Consider the following 23278-nt stretch of genomic DNA (forward strand, 5'->3'; position numbering starts at 1 on the left):
TTGTATCCCTTGTGAAGTTTTAAAAAGAGATGGCTTGCATCAACCCCTGCTGGAGCATTGCTCCACAACATTGTGGAACAGAGCTGTTTGCAGGTGCTGGCATAATGTACTGGAGCCCACCAGAGACATGGGCAAGAGGGAGAAAATTAGTCTCAGAGGGCCCTGCTAGTATTGGTGTGTTGTGAACAATGGGTTAAATTACACAGTCTCATGTCTTGAGGAGTAAAGGTAAAGGTAAAGGGACCCCTGACCATTAGGTCCAGTCGTGACCGACTCTGGGGTTGCGGTGCTCATCTCGCATTATTGGCCGAGGGAGCCGGCGTACGGCTTCCAGGTCATGTGGCCAGCATGACAAAGCTGTTTCTGGCGAACCAGAGCAGCACACAAAAATGCCATTTACCTTCTCGCTATAGCGGTACCTATTTATCTACTTGCACTTTGATGTGCTTTCAAACTGCTAGGTTGGCAGGAGCTGAGACCGAGCAACGGGAGCTCACCCCGTCACGGGGATGCGAACCGCCGACCTTCTGATCAGCAAGCCCTAGGCTCAGTGGTTTAACCCACAGCGCCACCCGCGTCCCGTCTTGAGGAGTACCCCCCCCAATAATATGGCTGTCCTGAGATAAGGGTGTCAGGTGCACTGGGTTACCATAGCAACACTAGCAAGGCCAAGTGTATGACTAGCTGAGTCCTCCCATTGGTTCAGAAAATACACCTACATGTAGAGACTGTTTTAATAGTCTCTAGGCCTTTGCTTTCATTATGTCCTGTTGCATCTCCTGATGCTATCTTGTTTGCTGTCATGGTCTGACTATGAATCTGCAAGAGTCAGGGGGAGAGGCTGTAGGCTTTACACAGCAGTGTAAGCTAGCATGGTGATAGTGTTGGTCGATCTGTACTTATGTATCTTTACCTAGAACACCAGAAGAACTGCATACAGTAGATAGTAGTGCTTAGCTTTGTCTTGTGTCTGGAGACAATAAACACTTTTATTACTTTGAACTGTGTGGGGAAGGAGTTAACCGGGGACTGTGGAAGAAGCTGTTCTGCTGGGAGCAGGAAATCTCTGAAGACTCTGTCCAGCTGCACCAAAGTCAGAGGTTCTACACATATAGCACACCGTCCAGGCAAGAGGGCTTATCCCAGTTCAATGACATATTTCAGCCAGGCCAAAAAAGGGAAAAGTGGAGGTGGATGTGGAGCTGTGCCACTGAGCGTGTGGCCTTTGGAGGAGGCGTGGCTCGCAGAGAGTCCTGAGTGCCAGATAGGAAGACCTGGAAGGCCACATGTGGCCCCTAGCTCTGAGGTTCTCCACCCTTGTGCTATAAGAACATCAGCTATCATGAATACGTAGTAATTCCTCCACTAGTGTCAAAACAGGATTACGGTATTATTATTTTTGCTGGAGAACAGTTCACCCTGCTACTTTTTGGTTTTGTTCACATGATTTTTGTACCTGAACAGTACAGCAGCATCAGAAAACAAAACACTGGGTATTCCACTCTGGGGTAATTTTCATGGAGCTGTCCTGAGGACGCTCAAACCAGATTAATGTCTGGGTGGTGGCTGTTGCATTAACATCTTGGTTTATTTCTAGGCTCGGGGTTCTGGAGGTGGCAGGCGAAGGAATGATGTTTCTTCTATGGACGACCACGATAAACCTTACGTTTGTGACAGTAAGTAGCGTCCAGACCCTCCACTCTGCTTTCAGTCTGGTGCAGCAATCAAGACATAATCCATTCCTTTCCAGAAAATAAAACACATTTCACTGCTTTAGAATTTGCTAAGCTGCCACTCCCATCACTACTTGCCGTTACTATTTTTTGAGCGAGCGAGTGAGTGAAAATGAAACCCGTGGCAAGAGACCACATCACACCTCACCTCTTTCTTTCTCTTAGGCTCAGTTTCCCTCTCTGCTTCATTTGCGGCTTTCTATGCCTTGGTATCTATGTCCACCGCATGAGTCACTCTCTTTTCTTTTTGTGGTTCAGATAGGGCCACACTAAATGCTACAAGGGAGATGCATGAACAGCCTCCCAGCATTCTTCTTCAAATGAAAAAATAGTTGTGGGTGGCTGCCAGTTGGAGCAGAGGTATGGTGAGGAGGGGAGAAGAAGCTGCTTCACCCACTCCCTTCCAGTCACATTTTTCTTCTTCTCAAAACTAGTCCCTTGCCTGCATTTCTATAGAGGGGGGGGGTGATTTTGGGCAGGAAAATGCCAGGAGGGGAAAGGGATGAAATAGCCCTTTATCCTCATGCTGTCCCTGTGCTGAAACTACCAGCCTCCTGTGGCTGCTTTCCATTAAAAAAGTACAAACTCTGCCTGAAAACTGTGATATGCATTGCTCATTTAACATCCAGCTCAACTCTGTGGTTAGAGATAAAAAGTATCACCTGAATACTTAGGTACTTTACAGGTATACAATTCCCTTTTCCCCAAAACATTTTTTTCCAGTCCAAAAGCAAAATCTCATGCTGCTCTTTCAACCCAGATTATGGGCGCAACAACAGAATGTATTTTTATAACAAGAATACAAAGCTGAAATGAATGCACTGCAGCTAAAACATTATGTTCATTTTCCACATGGTCTAGTCCTTCCCCTGCCCACCCTTATACAGTAATACTCTTAAGAGGGTCCCTTCTGCAGTCTTCAGAGAGTGGCTGGAAGTGGGGAGGCAGAAAGCGGCCCTCCTTTCCTTCCACTCTGCAGTTTTAATCTGAAATCTTAGGCACAGTACTGTGCCCAGAGCTCATAAACTGTTCACATTAATGAAATTCCCTGTCGCAAAATGCGCCTAGAACAATGGGAGTTTCGAACACTGCGTGTACAGTATATGACTGAGCCCTGCTTGGGTTCTATCTCTGTTCTATGACAGACGCAGCAGAGAATGTAATTGAAATAAGCCACTCAGAATGAACTTGCTTTTTGTAGGAATTCCTATGTTTGCCATTACTGCCATTCTAACCCCTGCAAAAGCTCTGTTCATTGGCTTTTTATTGGCGATACTGTATTGTAATTGAGGACCTTCTCCCACCAATTTTAGAAGGCCCATTAAGCACCACACATTTAATCTAATGACGTCTCAACCAGGTAACTTGTGTCATAAGAGCTGTTTTTGAATAAACCAATGTCGAATTCAGTCTACGGAACTGCCTTTCATACGAATGCTTCCCTAACCTACCATGTGGTGTGACTGTTGCTCAAGGGGCTGGCCAACTAGAAAAGGAAAGTTCAGAAAGGTGAAAGTAGAAGAAGATCCCTGCTTGGATAAGAGCAGGCATCCCCAAACTGCGGCCCTCCAGATGTTTTGGCCTACAACTCCCATGATCCCTCACTAACAGGACCAGTGGTAGGGGAAGATGGGGATTGTAGTCCAAAACATCTGGAGGGCTGAAGTTTGGGGATGCCTGGATAAGAGCAAAGCGCTCTTTAATTCAGGGCCCTAGATGTGCCCGATAACAAGATTGCTATAAGCCGGAATGGAGGTGGGAGACTGGGAGCCCACTTTTTTATTTTTCTTATAACTAGTGAAGGGTTATATCACTTAATCTTATGATATTCTTATATCAATAAGAAGCGTGATGTGCTGTACATTCACATTCCTCAGTCTCCTCTTTCAATCTCTTCATCTCTTGCTCAGTTCAGTCTTTTCTGCCCATCCTGTTTCCCTTGGCAACATTGGCTGAACTGTCCAGATATTACGAGGGGCTTGTACGTTAGTCTCCTCTCTGTTTCATTTACTCAGTCGCTCTGATCCTTTCATTTTGGATACTAGGATCCAGTGCTTTTTTCTGGGAGTACTCAAAAGTACACAGTACCAACACCATTTTTTTCCCCTCCCAAATGTTAAAAGTGTGGCACTTACTGTAACAACTTCATGGTGAGAACTGGGACCTTTTCTTTTTCTTTCTTTTTTTTAAAAGCACTGCTAGGATCCATGAGTTTAGTTTTCAAAATTAAACTGCAAAAATGTTGTTTGGAACAAAGGATAGGTTGGGTGAATGCTAACATGAAACTAGACTAAACTCACCTCTGCAATTACTTGCTTGGTTCAGTCTTCTCTTCCTGCCCTGTTTCCATTGATAACATTGGTGGAATTGCTCTGATATTACAGAGGGATTGTGAATTAAGTCTCCTCTGGATTTCATTGGCTTAGTTGCTCTAATGTTATGGAAAACCTGGGCTGATCAATGGCAATCTCCTTTACTGAAGTTCAGAAGGAAGGAAGGGTGAATGAATCCATATAATTAACAATAAATGAGGGCCTGTGTGGAAACAGATGTGAGATGACACAATAGCTGGTTTGAATTTCTACCCTAAACTCAGCTTTCCTTTGTGGAAAATCTTCAGTTAGTGAAACGTGCAGATACATTCCAAAGTTTATGCCAAGATGAGAAGACTGAACCAATGTGGCCCAGATCAGCATACTTTGTTGGAAGTGATTGCTCTGTGTGATATTGTGGAATCATTGTTTAATGCTTGTTACCTCTGGCTTCGTTCCACTTTCCTCCAACCACACCACAATAAAACTCTAAATATATTTTTTATTCCGCAGTTCTTACCATATTCTCCGCCAGCACCTGAATTTTGTTCTTTTCCTGTTTCACTCAGCAATTCCTTAAAAATAAGGAAGGTTCTTAGCTTGTTGTTTCGTGGCATTTAATGCTCCTGCTACTTCCATTTGTAGGAAAATTTGCACATTAATTAGCACAGTCCATCTATCTAAATCACTGATCAATTGACAGTCCGTGGGCAGCATCCAACCCTCACCTCAATTTTTGGTGCCTGTTCCCTGAGAGCTTGTTTTAAGAGCACCTGTTCCATCAGGCTGGAAACCAGGGCTGCAAAGGAACAATTGCTCTCAATATTTCCTTTGCAGCCCCAACATGCATTTGGCACTGAATGCAAGGCCCCCTGCTTTTGGCAGTGATAGGATCCATTCGGGAGCTAGGGCTGCAAAGGAAAAATTGTGAGGACACTCTGAGGCTCTGGATTGCTCCATAGCAGCTTTGCTTAGGCTGTGGCTGATGTCATATGACATCAGGTAAGTAACAGGTGTGTGTGGCCAGCTGAAAACAGCCTTGCGGTCTGGATTGCAAGGCCTGGCGGGTTTAATTAGCCTTAAGTCAGAGGTTCTGCACCCCTGCTTTAGACTTTTGTTCTCACTCACTTTAGTTTGAACGAGGTAGCTGTTAAATGAAGCTGAAGCCTGGGAAAATATTGAGCTCTGCAGACTACAGGTATTGTCCCTGACAACTGTCCTAATAGCTTACTCTCAGCACACATGTGAGGTTTCTGATAATAGTCTTATACCTGTATAAATAAGAAAGGTAATATTAATTATACATTCAATACCTGACAGTTGCTTGACTGTAATAGTCTTATATAAATAAGAAAGGTAGTATTAATTATACATTCTAAACCTGTCAAATGGAACAGTGTGTATGATATGCATCAACATTCGTGTTTTAAATATGTCTAAGTTGTGCTTTGATCATTGCCCCTTACCATCCAGACCATTCATTTTTAAATTCTTTAAAAGAATAGCTGCGCTAAGATAGTTGCACCTCATCAGAATCTTTTTAAATAAGATGTTCTATTCTTTTCTTAATTCTGCCATAATCTAGCATTTCTTAGACCTCTAATTTAATGTCTTAATTTAGAAACATTTTGATATATTATCAAGCTTATTGACAGTATTCTTAGAACGTCTAGGGTAATAATCTTTCAAAATAGTTCCTGCACAGTTTTGTGCATCTCTCCCAATGTGGATGCTTGGTAGTTAAAACAGCCGGTTGTGTAAACAAAGAACGATGCTTTTCATTGACCTTATTCATCATGTCCTCATTTCCACATGGTGTTGACCTGCTAACATTTATTCCTGTTAGATATAGTACAACCTGACTCATTTAGTTTAAGAGGCAGGAACTGTAATGAGTTTTAAAGGCCTGCTAAAAACCCACTTGTTTAGCAGGCTTATTATTTTAATTAAGCAGTACATAATTGTTATGAAATAAATAAAGTATGCACTGGTCAGTTTTATTGTTGTGAGTTTTTTTAATTATATATATATATATATATATATATATATATATATATATATATATATACACATACACAGTATTAGTTGTGATTTTATAGTATATCTTATGCGAACTGCTTAGAGAGTGGTATGTTAAGTGCTATATAAATATCACTACTAAATCATGATAATAACAACAACCACAACTAACTCTTAGTGCCAAGTTCTCCCTTTTTTAAGGGAAATTCCATTATGTTGAATAGGCTTCCTCACGTGAAAAGGGAAAACTTGACAGCTATGGCCAAAGATTGCAATTTGCATGCCACCAGAGCTGCATTCAATTCGAGTTAATAGATAGTTTGCAGCATTGTAATTTCAGCTTGTTTGCCATAACCAGGATAGTTTTCCTCCAGGGCCTCAGCTCTCTCACTCAAGCCAGTTTCCATTGAGGAATAGATAGGCTGACATGACATCCAACGTTAGTTATAAAACAGGTCCATTATGGTCTCAAATTCATTGATTATAATGGGTCTACACACAATACGTGTGAGAGAGAGAGGAGAGAGAGAGGGAGGGAGAAAAAAACCATTATCCACAGAGATGGCCTAAAAAGATTATAAGTACATGAACAAATATAATAATATAATTTCTAATATAAGTACAGATCATTTGTGTTCATAATAAGCTATTTTAACCTTTCTACATGCTTTAGTCTCTTCAATGGAAAACTAATGATTTTTTATTAATGTTCACAAGCTAATACCCAGAAAGCAGTTTCTAATGGAAAAATATTTAAAATTGATAGACTATCAGCTTCAGCAGGGCATTTTTCCCTGGGAATTTTCTCGTTAACATGAATTCTGGGGCATCTGATCCCTCAATGCTGGCAACTCGCTGTCCCTAGTCTGAAGAAGAGCTACCACAGCATGGCACTCAGCTGTGACCTTAACCGTGCAGCATCTAAATTTAAACTGAGACAGTATTCACACATAGATCATTCCATTTCCTCAACGTTCCCTTAACTGTTAATTTCCGAATTATAGTTGAGCTTTCACAGGATGTAAAGCCACTTTTTGGAAACCAGTTTTATGTTTAATGCTCATTTGCATGTTGGTAGGTTGCAGAAAAAAATCGGTTTGCAGTAAAGGGATGGAATTTGGAGCAGTATACAGTTCTTTCCTGCTGTTTTCACAGTGGAATCATGGGGGAACAGATGCCTGCATGTGCAGAAGGGGTGTGTGCATAGAAATATTGTCCAATGACGTTTGTTGTTGTGTCACATGGCACCCACTGGGTTTGAATGACATTTAGCATGGCATGCTGGTATATTGGTCAAAAAGCCATACTGTAGTCCCATAGCACGACAGGTACTGTGGTGTGAAAGGAATGTTAGAAAATGGGACGGAAGTGCTAGTATTATAATCCAGAAAACTAATGCAATATTCCCCACATCTGAATGCACCCTGAGATACCTTTGGGGCTGATTCTTACTCTACATTTCATTCATTCAGCTATGCACTGCCCAGTGGGGAACACGTTTTCCTCAGACTTTCAGTCCATGTCTGGTTGCCTCTTCTGAGTGTTTTAAAAGAAATAGTTTACTTCAAACCTGACTGGAGGGACAGGTATTTTGTATGTGGGTATTTAGCCCTCAGTGAAGAGCTATCCCTCTGGTGTTATGAAATAGAAATAAACATCTGTTTGTCTGGGAAAGGCAGCAGCAGTGAGGAAATACTTAAGGCCACTTTAGTTGTTACTGATGTATCATCCTCTGTCTTCTGCTCTTTGTGTTTTCTCTGTTCACAGTCTGTGGAAAGCGCTACAAGAACAGGCCAGGATTGAGCTACCATTATGCTCACACCCACCTTGCTAGTGAGGAGGGGGATGATGCTCAAGAGCAGGAGACACGCTCCCCACCTGTCCACAGAAATGAAAATCACAAACGTGAGTAGAATATACATTTCCCTCCTCTTTCTGCCCACCCCCCTCCTTTGTGGAATGCTCCAAATCCACCATCTATTCTTCCTGGGCTACCTCCACCCTTGCATTTCAGCAGTGGCCACAATTACTTTGCTCCTCTGTGAATTATTGGGACCTGGGCTTTTAGAGGAGCTAATCAACTGCAGCTTTCCCAGGTGCTGAGCTCAGCTAGTCAAAAAATTCAGCTCCAAACCTCACATTAACTCTGCAGCAGGGCACTTTCCATCACTGCTCCCATGGGGCGAACATGTCGAGGGAAGACAAGCGGAAGGGGGGAACCGAATCTGCCCATTGTCAAGCTGTTTCACTGTGGTTCAGCTCTGAGAACAAGAAAACACACTTTTTATTATCTTCTATCTCTGTCTCTTTTCTTCTTGTTATTGTACAAAATTCACTGCACGTTTCCAATGTCTTTCTTATGTGACACATGATATGATCTCCATAAATATCAAGGGAGCAAGTCGGACACAAGGGCCTAGGCCTAGATCTGATAATATTTTCTGCTCCAGAAAGCCTCTGGATATTTCAAAAGGTAATGATGTCCCCCTCTCAACTCTTATTTGAAAGTCCTAAGACTACGGTAGTTATTGAGGGGATGCTGATTCTACTGCTGAACGAAAAGCCTGGACACACTTAATCTCTATCCGTGCTTTTAGACATATTGAGAGTCTTTTTTATTTTAAGTGTTGTATAGCTCTTATATGAAGAAAGGCTATAGTAGAATTTATTATAACTGGTGTGAAGTTGTACCGACAGTAACATCAAATCTTTGCTAGGATCAAACTATTATTAATGCTACAAATAAATTTGGAAGTACAGTGGTACCCCGCAAGACAAACGCCTCGCGCAACGGAAATATCACAAAACGAAAGCGTTTTGCAATTTTTTGGATGACTCACAAAACGAAGCCGCCTATGGCTGTTCTTCGCAAGACGAAGGAGCCTTGCGAGGGGAAGGGAAGCCGCTGCTGCTTACCTTTAGGACTCCGCCGGTGAAATCCACGGCCACCGCTTCTGCCTCCTGCGGCGGCGCGGCGCTCATGGCGGCCTCCACAGCTCCAGCCTTGCCCTCCCCGGCGGCCATGGCAGCCTCCGCGGCTCCTCCGCGGCGGGATCTGGCAGGAGCAGCAGCGGGGCTCGCCAGGCAGCCCTTGGCGGGAACAGCAGCAGCGCCTGAAGGAGCGGAGGCTGCGACGGGAGGAGACCCCTGGCCCTCCTTTTGCTTCCCCCTCCCCAGAGCCTTGAAGACCTCCGGCCGTGGCGGGTGAGTCGGCACCCTTTTTTTGCGCTTCTTTCCCCCCCATAGGAACGCATGAATTAAATTTCAATGCATTCCTATGGGAAACCATGCTTCGCAAGACGAAATTATCGCAACACAAAATGACTTGTGGAACGAATTAATTTCCTCTTGCGAGGTACCACTGTACCAAAGTGCATTCCTCTTCATAGCAGGATAAACTGCCATAGCTTCTTACCAAGTTAAGGTTAGTAAGCCTCTCAAAGCATCGGTTACTACCGGTAGTTTCTTTCTAGAGGCAGTGTGCTAAACTAGGTGACTGTTGAATTATATTTAATTGTAGGAATATAAGATGAATCTGATGGACTGGACCAGGCGGTCAGTCTTGTCTTTCTTTTTTTTCTTTTAAAGCAGCAATTGATTGATTGGAATATCAAAATATAGTTACCTGGTCATTAGCACCTTAAAAGCAAATTACAAATATTCTCAAGGTGCCCTTTCAAATGTGCAATTCAGTTTGTCAAATAACCAAATGAGATTGTTCAGTTGTTCTTTTTAATAATTATCATTCATTTGCAATCGTATCAATTCCCTCAATTCATTGCATGTATCCTTTAAGAGGCTTCCATAGTAACAACCCATCCATTTAAACAGAGACCCGTGTGCCTTATCCAGTATTGGGGGGGAAAGACTATCCCCATATTTAGCATGCAACTCATTCTCCTAACTCTATATCATAAAATATGTCATTTTCAAAGTTATCAACACTGCTAGGATTTTACACCTCACTGCATTTCTGCTAGTCGTCATATTTGATCTATTTGAATTCTTGTGGCTATCAACAAATGGCAAACCATTTTACCGTAGTAGGACCTGTACCAATGGATTCAAGTTACAAGAGAGGAAATTCCGACTAAACATCAAGAATAGCTTTCCAGCAGTAAGAGCTGTTAGAGAGTGGAATAGTCTCCCTCAGGAGGTTGTGGACTCTCCTTCATTGGAAGTTTTTAAGCAGAGGTTGGATGGCCATCTCTCATGTATGATCTAGCTGAGATTCCTGCATTGCTGGTTGTTGAACTAGATGACCCTCAGGATCCTTTCCAACTGTATGATTCAATGGTTTCCATTTCCTCTCTATTTTTCTAAATAGCTCAAGATCGCCTGTGATCTTCATTTCCTTAATCAGGATTTCATTCCAATACATTTGTACATTAGGACAATCCCATGCACCATATTATGCATCTAGCCTGTCCTAGTATTCCAACAGTGTGAATTATTACAAGAGTGCAGGTGTTTTTTCCTTGAATTGCCACAGCACCACATGTCACCAAGCAAATATTTTGAGGCAATTCTCCATTAAACTGAAGCATGGTGTTAAACGTAGAGTTCGCCCTCATATAGAAATCCAAATATTGACTTCTATCTCCTTATTCAAATCCTTGTTTCATTTAACGCAGTGAGATTTTGATTTTAATTACCACAAGCTCTAGCGGTAGTAGTTATTTGTGTGCATGTTTATCCTTCTTTTATGTCCATCTTCCACCTTACTGGTCTGTGATTAAAAACATTTCACAAATTGTTCCAGTGATGGGGAAGGGAGATGTTAATGTCAACACAGCTGGTTCCCCCCAATGTACAGAACCACCACCCTTAAGCTTCCTCCGGGAAATTAAGTCAAGTTGTTTCTCAACCACCTCTGTTACATTCTCAAGCGATGGGGATTGCTGAGCATCAAGGGTGCTATCAGACTCACTAGAAAATGATTGTGTTCTTCCTTTTGTGTCTTCCATCATACTGTGAGTCGCAGCACAGTAAACAACACAAACACACTCAACTCTATACAACTATGTTAAAGGTAAAGGGACCCCTGACCATTAGGTCCAGTCGTGACCGACTCTGGGGCTGCGGCGCTCATCTCGCTCTATTGGCCAAGGGAGCCGGCGTACAGCTTCCAGGTCATGTGGCCAGCATGACTAAGCCACTTCTGGCGAACCAGAGCAGCACACGGAAATGCCGTTTACCTTCCTGCCAGAGCAGTACCTATTTATCTACTTGCACTTTGAGGTGCTTTCGAACTGCTAGGTTGGCAGGAGCAGGGACCGAACAACGGGAGCTCACCCCCTCCCGGGGATTCGAACCACCGACCTTCTGATCGGCAAGCCCTAGGCTCTGTGATTTAACCCACAGCGCCACCCACATCCCTACAACTATGTAGCAGGGGCATTTCAGGCTAGCCCTGCACCATAATTGCATGTGGCATTATGCATGCTGTCGGCAGGATGACTCTGAGGGAAGCTGCTTGTCTTTCACCCTTCCTCACCCTTAGGCTAGGCAGTGGCTTAAAGCCATATTAATTCCTTTAACATTTGTTAATCGCTCTGAGATTTAGATGCTTAAGAGGGAAGTTTCCCCACCCCCCCTTTTCAAATGACTGGCTGCTACTCACAGTAGGAAGAGTAGTACCAGAAGTAACACAGAAATCCTCGTAGGCATTCTCTGCTGAGAGGGGAGCTCTGGTGGCTCAGTGATAGCAGTGCCCCACTTGCGTTGCAGGAAGCTGCAGGATCAGGCTGGGCTGGGCTTTGCAAACCACCCACACTACCCCCTGTCACTGCTGCTGCTGAAAACAAAAGAATTAAGCTTGTGGCATTTTTGGTCAGGTGTAAAGGTGGGGGTTTCACAGGGGGTGGCAGGTAGGTGGAGCTGGTGAGTGAAGCAAGGGACAGTGGGCAATTATTATTATTATTATTATTATTATTATTATTATTATTATTATTATTCTCCTCCTCCTCCTCCTCCTCCTCCTCCTCCTCCTCCTCCTCCTCCTCCTCCTCCTCCTCCTCCTCCTCCTCCCACTCTGAGTGGCTTCCAGCACATATAAAAACATAATAAAACATAGTCCAAGCTACTTATATATACAAACACACACACAGTCTTTTAACCATCCTAGTCCCAAGTGTTTTAGGGCTTTAACAGTGAGATCTAGGACTTTCAGTTGGACTCAAAACTAGTCCAGCAGTTGATAAAGTAGATTAACATACTCCAAAAGACCAGCTGCTGCACGCTGTCCCATTTGAAGTGTCCATATCCTCTTCACAAGAAATGAGACAAACCAAATGACAGCTTGTTGCCTTTTAAGGGTAGCCTGTCACAGTGCGCAGAATTGCAATGGGGCAGTTAAACATCATAGGGAGCCATATCCCGTATCCCAACAGGGTGGCATAGCTCACCTGCCTTGTGAAAGCCAAGTGCCTGTCTTTTGCCTACCCTGCTTTCATCCTTTCAGTGATTTGCACTGTTCCAGCAGGAACATGGCCATTCAGGCCTGTTGCAGCTGCTATCCCTCTATGTTCACACAGCCTTTGCCTTGAACCCAGCTGCCCACAGCACTTAGGTGCACCATGCCACCCCCTGTCACAAGTCCCTTCCTATTTCCCCGTCACCTCTAGCTCCTTATCTCTTCCTTCCTTTCCCCTACATGCTGTATCTGCTGTATCAGCATTTAACCCTTTCTTAGCTTCTTGAATTGCCTGCGGCTGTGTTAACCACAGCCCCATTTCCTCTACCTTGAGCTTTCCTTCCAGGTCTTGCTCTTCCTCTGGACTGGCTCTATCCACATATCTTCTCTGGCTGGCTCTATCCACATATCCCCATAAGAAGATGCCTGAGGTGGGCCACTTCACCAGGTGTAGTGGTAGGATTGGCCCTGAGGTTGCTTCTGATGGCTTCTGCAGCTCCTCAAAAGCCTTCTGTTCTTGGCCCAGTTCTGATCAACTTAGCTTTCATGTGAGATGGGAGAGCAGGACTGAGTCTGCCCCCCCCCCCCCGTTCACAATGAAAGCATTTCTCACTTGATGTTTATGCATGAGCATCTCACCGGCAAAGGACCTATAGGCAAAAAAATCCAGGCTTAAAGGTGGCGCTGTGGTTAAACTACTGAGTCTAGGGCTTGCTGATCAGAAGGTCGGCGGTTCGAATCCCTGTGACGGGGTGAGCTCCCGTTGCTCAGTCCCAGCTCCTGCCAACCTAGCAGTTCGAAAGCACGTCAAAATGCAAGTAGATAAATAGGAACCGCTACAGCGGGAAGGTAAACGGCGTTTCCATGTGCTGCTCTGGTTTGCCAGAAGCGGCTTTGTCATGCTGGCCACATGACCTGGAAGCTATACGCCGGCTCCCTCGGCCAATAATGCGAGATGAGCGCGCAACCCCAGAGTCGGTAACGACTGGACCTAATGGTCAGGGGTCCCTTTACCTTTACAGATGTTAAGTCTTTCGTGCAGAGGTCCTACACCTATTGGATACCCATGCCTGGATATCTGGCAGGCCTAGAGGTGCTCATGGTGGGTTGCGTCAGCAGCCACAATCTGCTCTCCCACCTTATGCAGCAGGAAATTTATTAGAACTGGTAAAAAGTATGATCTGGGAACAGGATTTTACATAGTGCGCTCTTTCAGTCACTCAGACGATCGCCTGCCCCCCTGTAGGCCAAAACCTGGCTCCTCTTTGAATGTCTCTTTACAGCCTAAAAACCTCTCTTCTTTCACTTATCAGGATTTAATTTATGTTGCCATCCATCTTTCATGTGGATGCTAATTGTTCATATTGCCAAGACATAGTTGTTAAGTGGTGCCTTTGTACGCAGGGAGGAAGCAGGGAAAGCCAGAATGCCAGACCCATCCACTCCCTAAGTTGGGTGCGCGTTGTGAATCAGATCTGACAGGTCCACAAGGTCACAAGGTCTGGACTTCAAGAATCCTCTCTGTATGGCTCTTGGGAAGGGAAGTGGAGGGGGGGATGTTAATCCATATGACTAATCTGCAGCCTTATGAAATGCCCGGAAAGGCAAAATGCACGGTAAATGGCAGGCCGTGATAATTTCCCCAGCTACATGGGACAGAAATTCAAGAAGCGCAGTTTAATGAATGCAAAATAAACCCAGAGTAGGTTATGACATGTGGGGGGGGGGTGGAAGATAGATCATTGCCACAGTCCTGGATTCTTGCTTATTTCCTTCCTCCTAGTTCATCCATGTCTCCTGTTCAAGCATCTCTTCACAGCAGTATCTGTGGTAATAATAGGCTGGTGCGGAATCTGCCAAAATCAGATATAGATTTGCTGCCTGGTGTCAGCTGCTGGAAGAAAAACATTTCTTCCTTTTTTTATATCCCCCATTCTGGCCACTGTGGATGTCTAAAAAGTATATTTCCCAAGGACTCTGGAGAAAATGTTTGTCAGGGCATCCTCATTTGAACTGACTGGCTTCCAAAAGGTCTGCATTATAAAACAACAGAGAGTCCAAAATGGGATGTTAAATTTGCCCCATCTATACCATCCTTCAGGTACTTTGGATGCCAAAACCAGGGATTAGGCCTGGTTTTGGCACAGAAACTGCCTTCATCACCTCTGTTGGGAGAGAGACAGGGGGAATGTGGTCCTGTTAATTCTCTTCAACATCTCAGCAGTTTTCGATACAATTGACCATGGTCTCCTTCTGGAGGGATGAGTGGCAGCACTTTGCAGTGGTTCTGGTCCTACTCGAATTGTTGTTTCCAGAGGGTGATGCTTGGGGAGTGCTCTTTGGTCCCAGGGAGCTTTCAATGTGGGGTTCCTCAGAGTTCAGTTGATCTCCTATGCTGCTTAACATCTACATGAAAGTGCTGAGTGGGGTTATGCAGAGTACGTTGTCAGCAATATGCTGACGTCACCCAGCTGAGCACTCCTTCTCCTTTACGTCTTCAGGTGTGGCAGTGGAGGTGCTGGACTGTTGTCTTGCCTTGGTAATGGACTGGATGAGAGTCAACCAAGTGAAGCTCAATCCAGATAAGACTTGAGACACTGTTAGTGGGTGCTTCTCTAGACCAGATGAGTGGGAGGTTTCCTACTCTTGATGGCGCTACATTCCCTCTGAAGGAGCAGGCATGTAGCTTGAGGGTACTTTTGGGTCCTTTGCTGTTGTTTGAGGCTCAAGTGGCCTCAGTGGCGCAGAATGCCTTTCATCAGATTCAGCTGCTGGCCCAGCTGTGCCTCTGTCTGGACTCTGGACAGGAATAGCCCAACTTCTGGTAACCTAGGTTAGATTACTGCAACATGTTATATGTAGGGCTGCCTCTGAAGATAGTTCAGAACCTTCAGCTGGTGCAGAATTCATTGGCCAGGTTGCTCACTGGGGCAATATGGTCTGAGCATATTACATTATCCTGGCCCGACTGCACTGTCTGCCAATTATTGTCTGGGCCCAATTAAAAGTGCTGGTTTTTACTTATAAAGCCTTAAACAGCTCAGGACCACAAGGACCACCTCTCCCCATATGAACCCACCCAGACCCTGCAATCATCTGAAGCCCTTCTTCTTATGCCTCCTCCACAAGAGGTCCAGAGGGCAGCAACACAAGACCAGTCTTTAAATCGGCCTTGCCACTTCAAGAAATGGAGACAGCATGTTATTTTTGGCGTGTATAATATTTTTCATAAAGGTTTTTGCAAGGGTCTACAAAAGAGTGAGAGTGTGACTATTCATACTGCATAGTCATAGATAGCTCCAACAATGCTAACTGCTCCTGATTTTTTGCCCTACTTTCTACTACACTGGTTATAAATATATTTGTCCATTGTCATATTAGCAGCATTCTGTGCCTAATGCTACTGCCATCCCAACTGTTCATGGTAATATGCAGCATCTGAATGCACAATCTGTGCTGAAGTGTATGACTAGCATATAGGACTCTCCTGCTAATAGAAGCTAGACACATTTCCGCATTGTGGAACTCAAGACCAGTAGGCTTGGGAATGCCTCATTTTACCCCACATACTTGGCATGGAATTTTTAACCGCTCCATGTACAGGGAAAAGGGCATCTGTAGCTGTCATTCCTTTTTTGTTTCTCAGTCCTATCATCCATTGTGTTCCTCCGCCCACTGGGACAAGCAGGTCTTCAAGTCTGCCATGCAAAAGTCAGTGCAGATGAGTAAAATAGCCGGGGGGGGGGGGGACACACACCTGAGATCAGCCATGTATTTTCAGAAACTTTCTGTGCTTATCTGTAATGTCGGAGGAGGGATGCCAACCCTACTGGAAGCCGTCTTGTAAATTACCTTGCATAGTGGTTAATTTGGACCTCGACAGATTAAAATAAAATAAAATTGGAACCTCTCCGCTGATCAGCTGGTGTCGGTTTTAGATCTGAAGCATAATTTGATACCTAGTCTCCAGAAATGGGAAAAAATATGATGCCTTTATCCCACTAGATCCCAAGCTCCCCCCCCCCCCCATTTCCCTTTGAAACTTCTTAACTTTTATTTTCATCTAAGCAGGAGGCTATGGATGAATAAATAAATCAAGACAGCTTCTCAGTGGGAGAGAAACTATTTGTTCCTCACACCAAGCACCAGCTATTTGGAATGCTGCACGAGGGGCACCCCCCCCCAAGTGGTATTTTCTCCTTGGTCAATGGCAGGAAGTATATTTGAATGCAAAGAGTGTTTTCCCTTGCCTTCCTTGAGGAGGGTGACAGCAGCGTCTTTTCACTGAACACAGTATCATGTTATCGTTATTATTATTTATATTTTTATCCCACCTTCAGTCCATTTACCCCTCCTACTGGATGTTAGGGAAAGAGGAATACATATGGTACTGGTTACAGGTAGGTAGCCGTGTTGGTCTGGATCGAAGTAAAATAAAAAAAATTCCTTCAGTAGCACCTTAAAGACCAACTAAGTTTTTATTTTGGTATGAGCTTTCGTGTGCATGCACACTTCTTCAGATACAGTGAAATGGAAGTTTCCAGGCACTTATGTAGAGAAGGGGTGGGGAGGGGTGGGGATGGGGAGGGGGGATCACTCAGAAGGGTGGTGGAAATGGGTGATTGACTGACTGATAGCTGTTGATGACCGCAAACGACTGCAAATGGTTTTGCATGAAAAAGCAAGGGTTGAGATGGCTGAAGATCGCTTATCATGTATAATGAGATAAGAATCCGATATCTCTGTTCAAACCAGGTCCCTCCATGGTTTTGAGCTTGGTGATAAGTTGCAATTCAGCAACTTCTCTTTCCAGTCTATTTCTGAAATTCTTTTGTAGTAAGACAGCTACTTTGAGATCTTGTATAGAATGTCCTGGGAGATTGAAGTGTTCTCCTACTGGTTTTTCTGTCTTCTGGTTCCTGATGTCAGATTTATGTCCATTTATCCTTTGGCGTAGGGTTAGGCCTGTTTGTCCAATATAGAGAGCTGAAGGGCACTGTTGGCATTTGATGGCATACACAATGTTAGAAGATGAGCAATTAAATAGTCCTGAGATGGTATGTTGGATGTTGGATGTTGGATACCATACCAAAATAAAAACTTAGTTGGTCTTTAAGGTGCTACTGAAGGAATTTTTTTTTATTTTACTAGGAATACATATGTTGTTCTGAGGCAAAATGTTCCTGTTCTATGTGTAGACGAGGTCTTCTAGACAGATCCCATAAACTGCACACTTTCCCTTCTACATTTGCTGGAAGGACAACCGTGACCTCTGCACCAAGAGACGCTTCCCTTGGGAACAGAGGTGATTGCAAATCAGCTGGAGTGGAGGGGATAATCAGAGCAATTTCAAAACCATTTGTGAAATCAGGCCACTACAAAGACTTACATCTTGAGCCAATGTTCTTAAAAACAGGAGCAGAGAAATGCAATGTTGGAAGCATCTGGGGGTGGGGGTGGGGGAAAGAGGGGGGGGGGACTCCTTTTGAATGAATACAAAATGTCTTAAGTTTTGTGTAAGCTGCATCTGGATTGTCCTTCGGCACTCTGACCAATTTATACTGCCTTCTATGTCTTGTTTCAGTCCACACCTTTATTGTGTGCAAAGAATAAAAAATAAAACAAAAAAAATGTAATGGCCTGTGCAATGAACCATTCCCTTTGAAACCCACCCGCAATGACTTTCTCCATTTCTCATTAAATGTTGGGAATAAGCCAGCCGGAGGTGGACGCGTCTCCAGCAGGGATTCAATCTCTCATTCTGTTAGCGCAAGGCGCTTCCAAGAAGCATGTCTCCCCTCTGCCGTTTTTCTGCTGCTCTTCCTTTCCCATTTATTAGTTGATGCAAATCGGTGACTTTTTCCCTTTTAATTTCTCATTTCTTGAATCCCACCTCTTCCTTGCAAACTTGCTTTTGAACGGGAAAACAAGGGGCCACAAATCAGCTCTTTACACTTGAGAGATAGGATAATAACAGGTGGCAAGACTAGAGGCAGCAGGAGCCTGGGATTCTGGTTGTCATGGAAACATGTCAGACCTGCAGAGAGATGAGCTCTGTCAGCAGTAGAGGGGGGGAAAGGAACAGCTCAGTGCCACTTACCCTATAGGTTCAGACTGTATGTCAGCCATCCCTCCGAGGGATGAAGGCTTGGAAATATGTGGAAACAGGGAAGCCAAATTCTGAACACAAGATTTGAACTGCAAAGAAGAGGGCTCAAGGGCGCAGGACAGAGAAGCTCTCAGCCTAGGCCTCAAACAAAGAGCTTTTGTTTTCTCATAACTAAATGCAGGGGCTTCATTCTCCCCGGTGCTTTTTTGACTTGAGGTGCCAGCACAAAGGACTGTAGTGGCTATAAGACGCAGAATAAGCAGATAACCAAAATCTCATGCAGCCCATTGTATTATATTGTAATCCTTAATTGTTTCAAATAGCACTTTTATTTAACGTGAGTCAAGTGCTTGGCAATCTTTATTGTTATTTGGAAGCCTTACTGCACAATCTCTGCCTGGCGCTGATGGTAGATTTCCTGATTTGGGATGTGAATTGTCTTCTAGAGTAGAGTCATAAAGCTTAATTTGGAGTAAAAAAATAACTCCAGTTTAAACCAGTGCTGGCATCCCTGCACACACCCTTTGATGGAGTTAGAATATTTGCATCAAGAGGTTTAGCCATTAACACAGTCTCTGATGAACCTCTGCCACCAGGCAAAGACATTTTTATTTAGACAGGTCAGGCTGACTTGCCTGTTGTAATTGGTTTTAACATGTCCTCTTTAATCATTTTAAAAACGGCCGGCCCTAAGGGAAGGCTGGGTGGCGCAATGCGCCAGGGCGCTGGGCCGCCAAGGGGTGCCGTGTTGCACCCGTGGCAGCTGCGCTGCGCCTGCCAGACAGCCTGGCCGCCCTCCCGCTCGCCCTTCTCCTTGCCTCCCTCCCTCCCTCCCGCCGCGGGTTCGAGTCCCGGCCTCAGCCTGGCGGGTCAGGTCGGGGGCATCGCAGCTGAGTCCGCCCACCCGCCGGCTGCTCTTCCGCGCAGCAGCACCCTCAGGTGGGAATTGCGTTTACTTATTGGATTCCCCCCCCCCGCCCTGCCCACTAAGGTAAATCCAGATTACCAGGGGTCTGGGGAACACGGGATGGCATTTTAATGTCAATGATCTTGTGTGATTGCTGCAAAAAACCGAAAAGCAACCTCATGTGCATGAGGCACACTAATCTCACAATACTGTAAATACTCACCAGGACTTGCTTGTAGTCTGATCCTGTCAATTTAATTTTCAGCCGTAGAGCACAGGAGTCATGGGGCACCCAGATACATGCACTGGGCAGTTTGAACTAGCTTTATCCCAGTTATTCTGTTGGTCAAATGTATTGTTCAAATCCATGTAGAGAAAAGAGTGGAAGTTGCATTCTTCTGCATGTCCCCTGATTTAAGCAAGAATGTTTCTTACCTGCAGCCCAGAAAGGACCAGATGGGGCCATCATTTCCAATAACTACTGTGATTTCTGCCTTGGAGGATCTAACATGAATAAAAAAAGTGGACGACCAGAGGAACTTGTCTCATGTTCAGACTGTGGGCGATCTGGTAGGTGATTCCTTATTGTAACTTCCTGTGAGTGACTGACATGTATAAATTCCTTTTTCTCATACTTAGGAATTGTGGATTTATTGTTATGTTTTCTTGTACAACTGGAGTTGGTTAGACACGTAGTTTTGGGTGGGCATTTTAAAAACTGTATATACAGACGAGATTTGTTCCCATTCAACTTGGATAATTATTTCCACTGCGCTCTCCTCTGCCTCTGTTTCTGCCTCTGTCTCTCTTACACGCATACACACAATATTGCATGAGACTGAGGATGTTTGTCAAACATTGTTCTTTACAGTGCAATACTACTGAAGAGGGTTTTTATATATAAAAAAATCTGCTTTTAATCTACGTGCGTCTGTTTTAATATAAATTGTGATCGTTTTATCATTATCATCTTGAGATTGTCCAGCTCAGTTGCTGAGTTTGGGGATTGTTTGGATGTTTTCATTCTACTTGGGGGGGGGTTTGTTTTTAACAAGGGAAAAAAGGAGCTTGTAACAATATTTACCAACGTTTATTCCATTTTAAACTTGTTTCTATTTTTTTGGGGGGGGGAATTTGAGGAATATAAACTCATGGGTTAAAATCATAATGTTCCATCCAGTTAGTTCTTATGCACATGATTATGAGCATGCAGCTCTTTCCTGCGCATGCTTTCACAGATGTAGGGTTGGTGACTGATGGTAGGGGTTGGTGAAAGGAAACTCCCATGCACATAAGAGAGGCTGGGAGGATGTGGTGGGTGTCTGTATAGTGTCTATAGTAACAAAAACCCTCCGAATTTGAAATCTGTTGCATTGATTCTGCTCCTGACATTAATTACATGGTAGGATAATCTACTTTTTGTTGTCCAAATGATGCAGAAACTTCTTCTAAAAACCAGTAGTCAACTTTTTATCAAAACCGGTGGGTCACCAAAACTCTCCCTACTCCTTCCAAACTCTTGCTGGTGACAGCAGAATGCTATTTTGTGCTTTACAGAGAGTAAACAAAGCACAACAGATTCATGCTGCAATCCTGTGCCCACTTTCCTGGACCCTAGTGGAGAGCAAGAAAAAATTTTTTTAGCCTGCCCCCCCCCACTCTGACCTGTCCCATATTTTGCCCGACATATTCTTTATTTTAACCTGACCAAAGGTGGCAACCCAAGGCCCATTCTGCAAACATTTAAACGTTAAATTGAATTACACACATTCATCTGCTAGCTGAGGATAAGACTCCATGCTTATAATCAATGAGGTCATTTATAGCACCAGCCCTACCAGGGAGCCAGTGTGGTGTAGTGGTTAAGAGCGGTAGACTCCTAATCTGGGGAACCAGGTTCGCGTCTCCGCTCCTCCACATGCAGCTGCTGGGTGACCTCGGACCAGTCACACTTCTTTGAAGTCTCTCAGCCCCACCTACCTCACAGGGTGTCTGTTGTGGAGGAGGAAGGGAAAGGAGAATGTTAGCCGCTTTGAGACTCCTTTGGGTAGTGATAAAGCGGGATATCAAATCCAAACTCTTCTTCTTCTACCATTAGGCTGAGTAAAGTGGCTGCCTTAGGTAGCTGGTTTTGAGTGTCATGAAATGGCAGAAAATTCTTGGTTATTTTCAGTGCTTTTTTCCTAGAAAAAATGGTATCAGTACTCCAAAGCTTCACCCTCCCCAAGGGCAACATGAGGCTGAGCCTCCATAGAACAACTGAATACTGCATACTGGCAGAAAGGGGAAAAACCATTGGTTGTTTTAATTGACATTGTTGTACTTTCCTGGGACAGGAAGAAGCAGTTGCAGGAGTTTCTACCTTAGGTGCCAAAATAACTTGACTGGCCTGAGGTATTGTGTACCTTGACTTGCAGTGTAGGCAGGGGCAGTTTCTTCTCTGCCTCAGGCATCAAAATAATTTGGGCCTGCCTTGTAAAACATTAAAGCTTATGCCACAATAAATCTGTTAGTCTTTCAGATGTGTTCCTAGGTTCTGCTAGGATTGTGCTTGCCATTGGGGTGCGTCAGCTAAAGTTGGATCCAGTTCTTCTGGGCTGTTTTTTGTTTTGGTAGCCCCTGTCTATACAGTATTTCCAGCATCCCTAATTTTACATTATAATTTAGATATAAAGCTTTTTCTTATTCATTTATTTTTCATACAGTATTTGCAAACCACCTGCAGAATGTGACACGTAGACTTTCTAACTATAGAGTCTAGTATATTAGTAGGGAGGGGGAGATGGACACTCCCATGAATGGAATCCTTTTGCAAAGCAACTATTATTCAGTTTGAATTGTTTACCAGAGTCAGTTATCTGTTACACGGATGTCTGAGTCTGTATATAGCATGTTGGGTACAAGCACATGCAGTCTGGGTGGCACATCATTCTTAATTCTAACAAAAACCTTACTCATTTACCCATTGAAGAAACTTCCTTTATATGACCAAAGGAGACAGGTTAACCTCTTTGCCTGTATAGACATAGTAAAATCATTAAGTGTTACTATTTTACACGTATTTTCATCTTTGGAAATATGATTTGTACATCAGAACATTTTCTGATACTTGTATATCAGAATATTTTCTCGATATCCACTTCCTTCATCTATTTGAAGTCCTGCTAATTGGAATTATTGAACAAGAAACAATGTGGGTATTGTCGTTTCACTCTCCGAAGGATGGATCCAGGAATATAGTGTATTTTGAAAATTGTGTCACAGTTACATATTATATTAGAAACCTTTTTTTCCTTTGGATGAAATGCTTTTAAATGTTTAAAATTTGCTTTATCTGCCTTTTTTATATATGTACATATCTACAAAGAGAAACTTTACTAAGTTGGCAATATGTATTTACTTATTTACTAGTTCTGGAAAAGTTTCCCACTTTGTTTTACAAAAGAACTATACCATTTAGGAGAACAGGTGCAGAAAGATCAGGATGAGGGTGTTTTGGTTTTTTTTTTTAAAGTCATGGAAAACTCTTGAAATGGATTATTACTCTCAAATAATACATTTAGGGCAGTTGATGCCAAAATGAAGGCCAGTCATCGCACCCCATACTCTTAATGGATTCCTACTATTACACACAGTATGAGTTGTTTTAAAGCTGCTCAAAATAATCACCAAAAAATGTTTTCTGTATGTTTTAAAGAGAGGAAAACAATATTAACCCTTTTGCTGCCTTAGTTTATGGGCAACTGTGATGGTTGTTTTGCTTTTTACTCTTTCAAATGCAAT

At 43.7% G+C, this 23278-nt stretch overlaps 1 protein-coding gene across 4 annotated transcripts in view; it reads left to right on the top strand.

Annotated features, from left to right (window-relative positions):
• DPF3 (double PHD fingers 3) overlaps positions 1 to 23278 on the top strand; it is a 197609-nt gene that overhangs the window by 137726 nt on the left and 36605 nt on the right. For all 4 annotated transcript variants that reach the window (XR_009557490.1, XM_060273692.1, XM_060273700.1 and 1 more), the window contains exons 6-8: positions 1598 to 1676; positions 7832 to 7969; positions 19937 to 20065. Coding sequence is in view for 3 of the 4 variants with exons in the window: in XM_060273692.1 (XP_060129675.1) it covers positions 1598 to 1676; positions 7832 to 7969; positions 19937 to 20065 (346 nt within the window). In the remaining variant the exon portion in view is untranslated. The remainder of the gene's footprint in view (positions 1 to 1597; positions 1677 to 7831; positions 7970 to 19936; positions 20066 to 23278) is intronic.

The sequence above is a fragment of the Zootoca vivipara genome, chromosome 1 (assembly GCF_963506605.1).
Source record: "Zootoca vivipara chromosome 1, rZooViv1.1, whole genome shotgun sequence".
Classification (NCBI taxonomy): domain Eukaryota; kingdom Metazoa; phylum Chordata; class Lepidosauria; order Squamata; family Lacertidae; genus Zootoca; species Zootoca vivipara.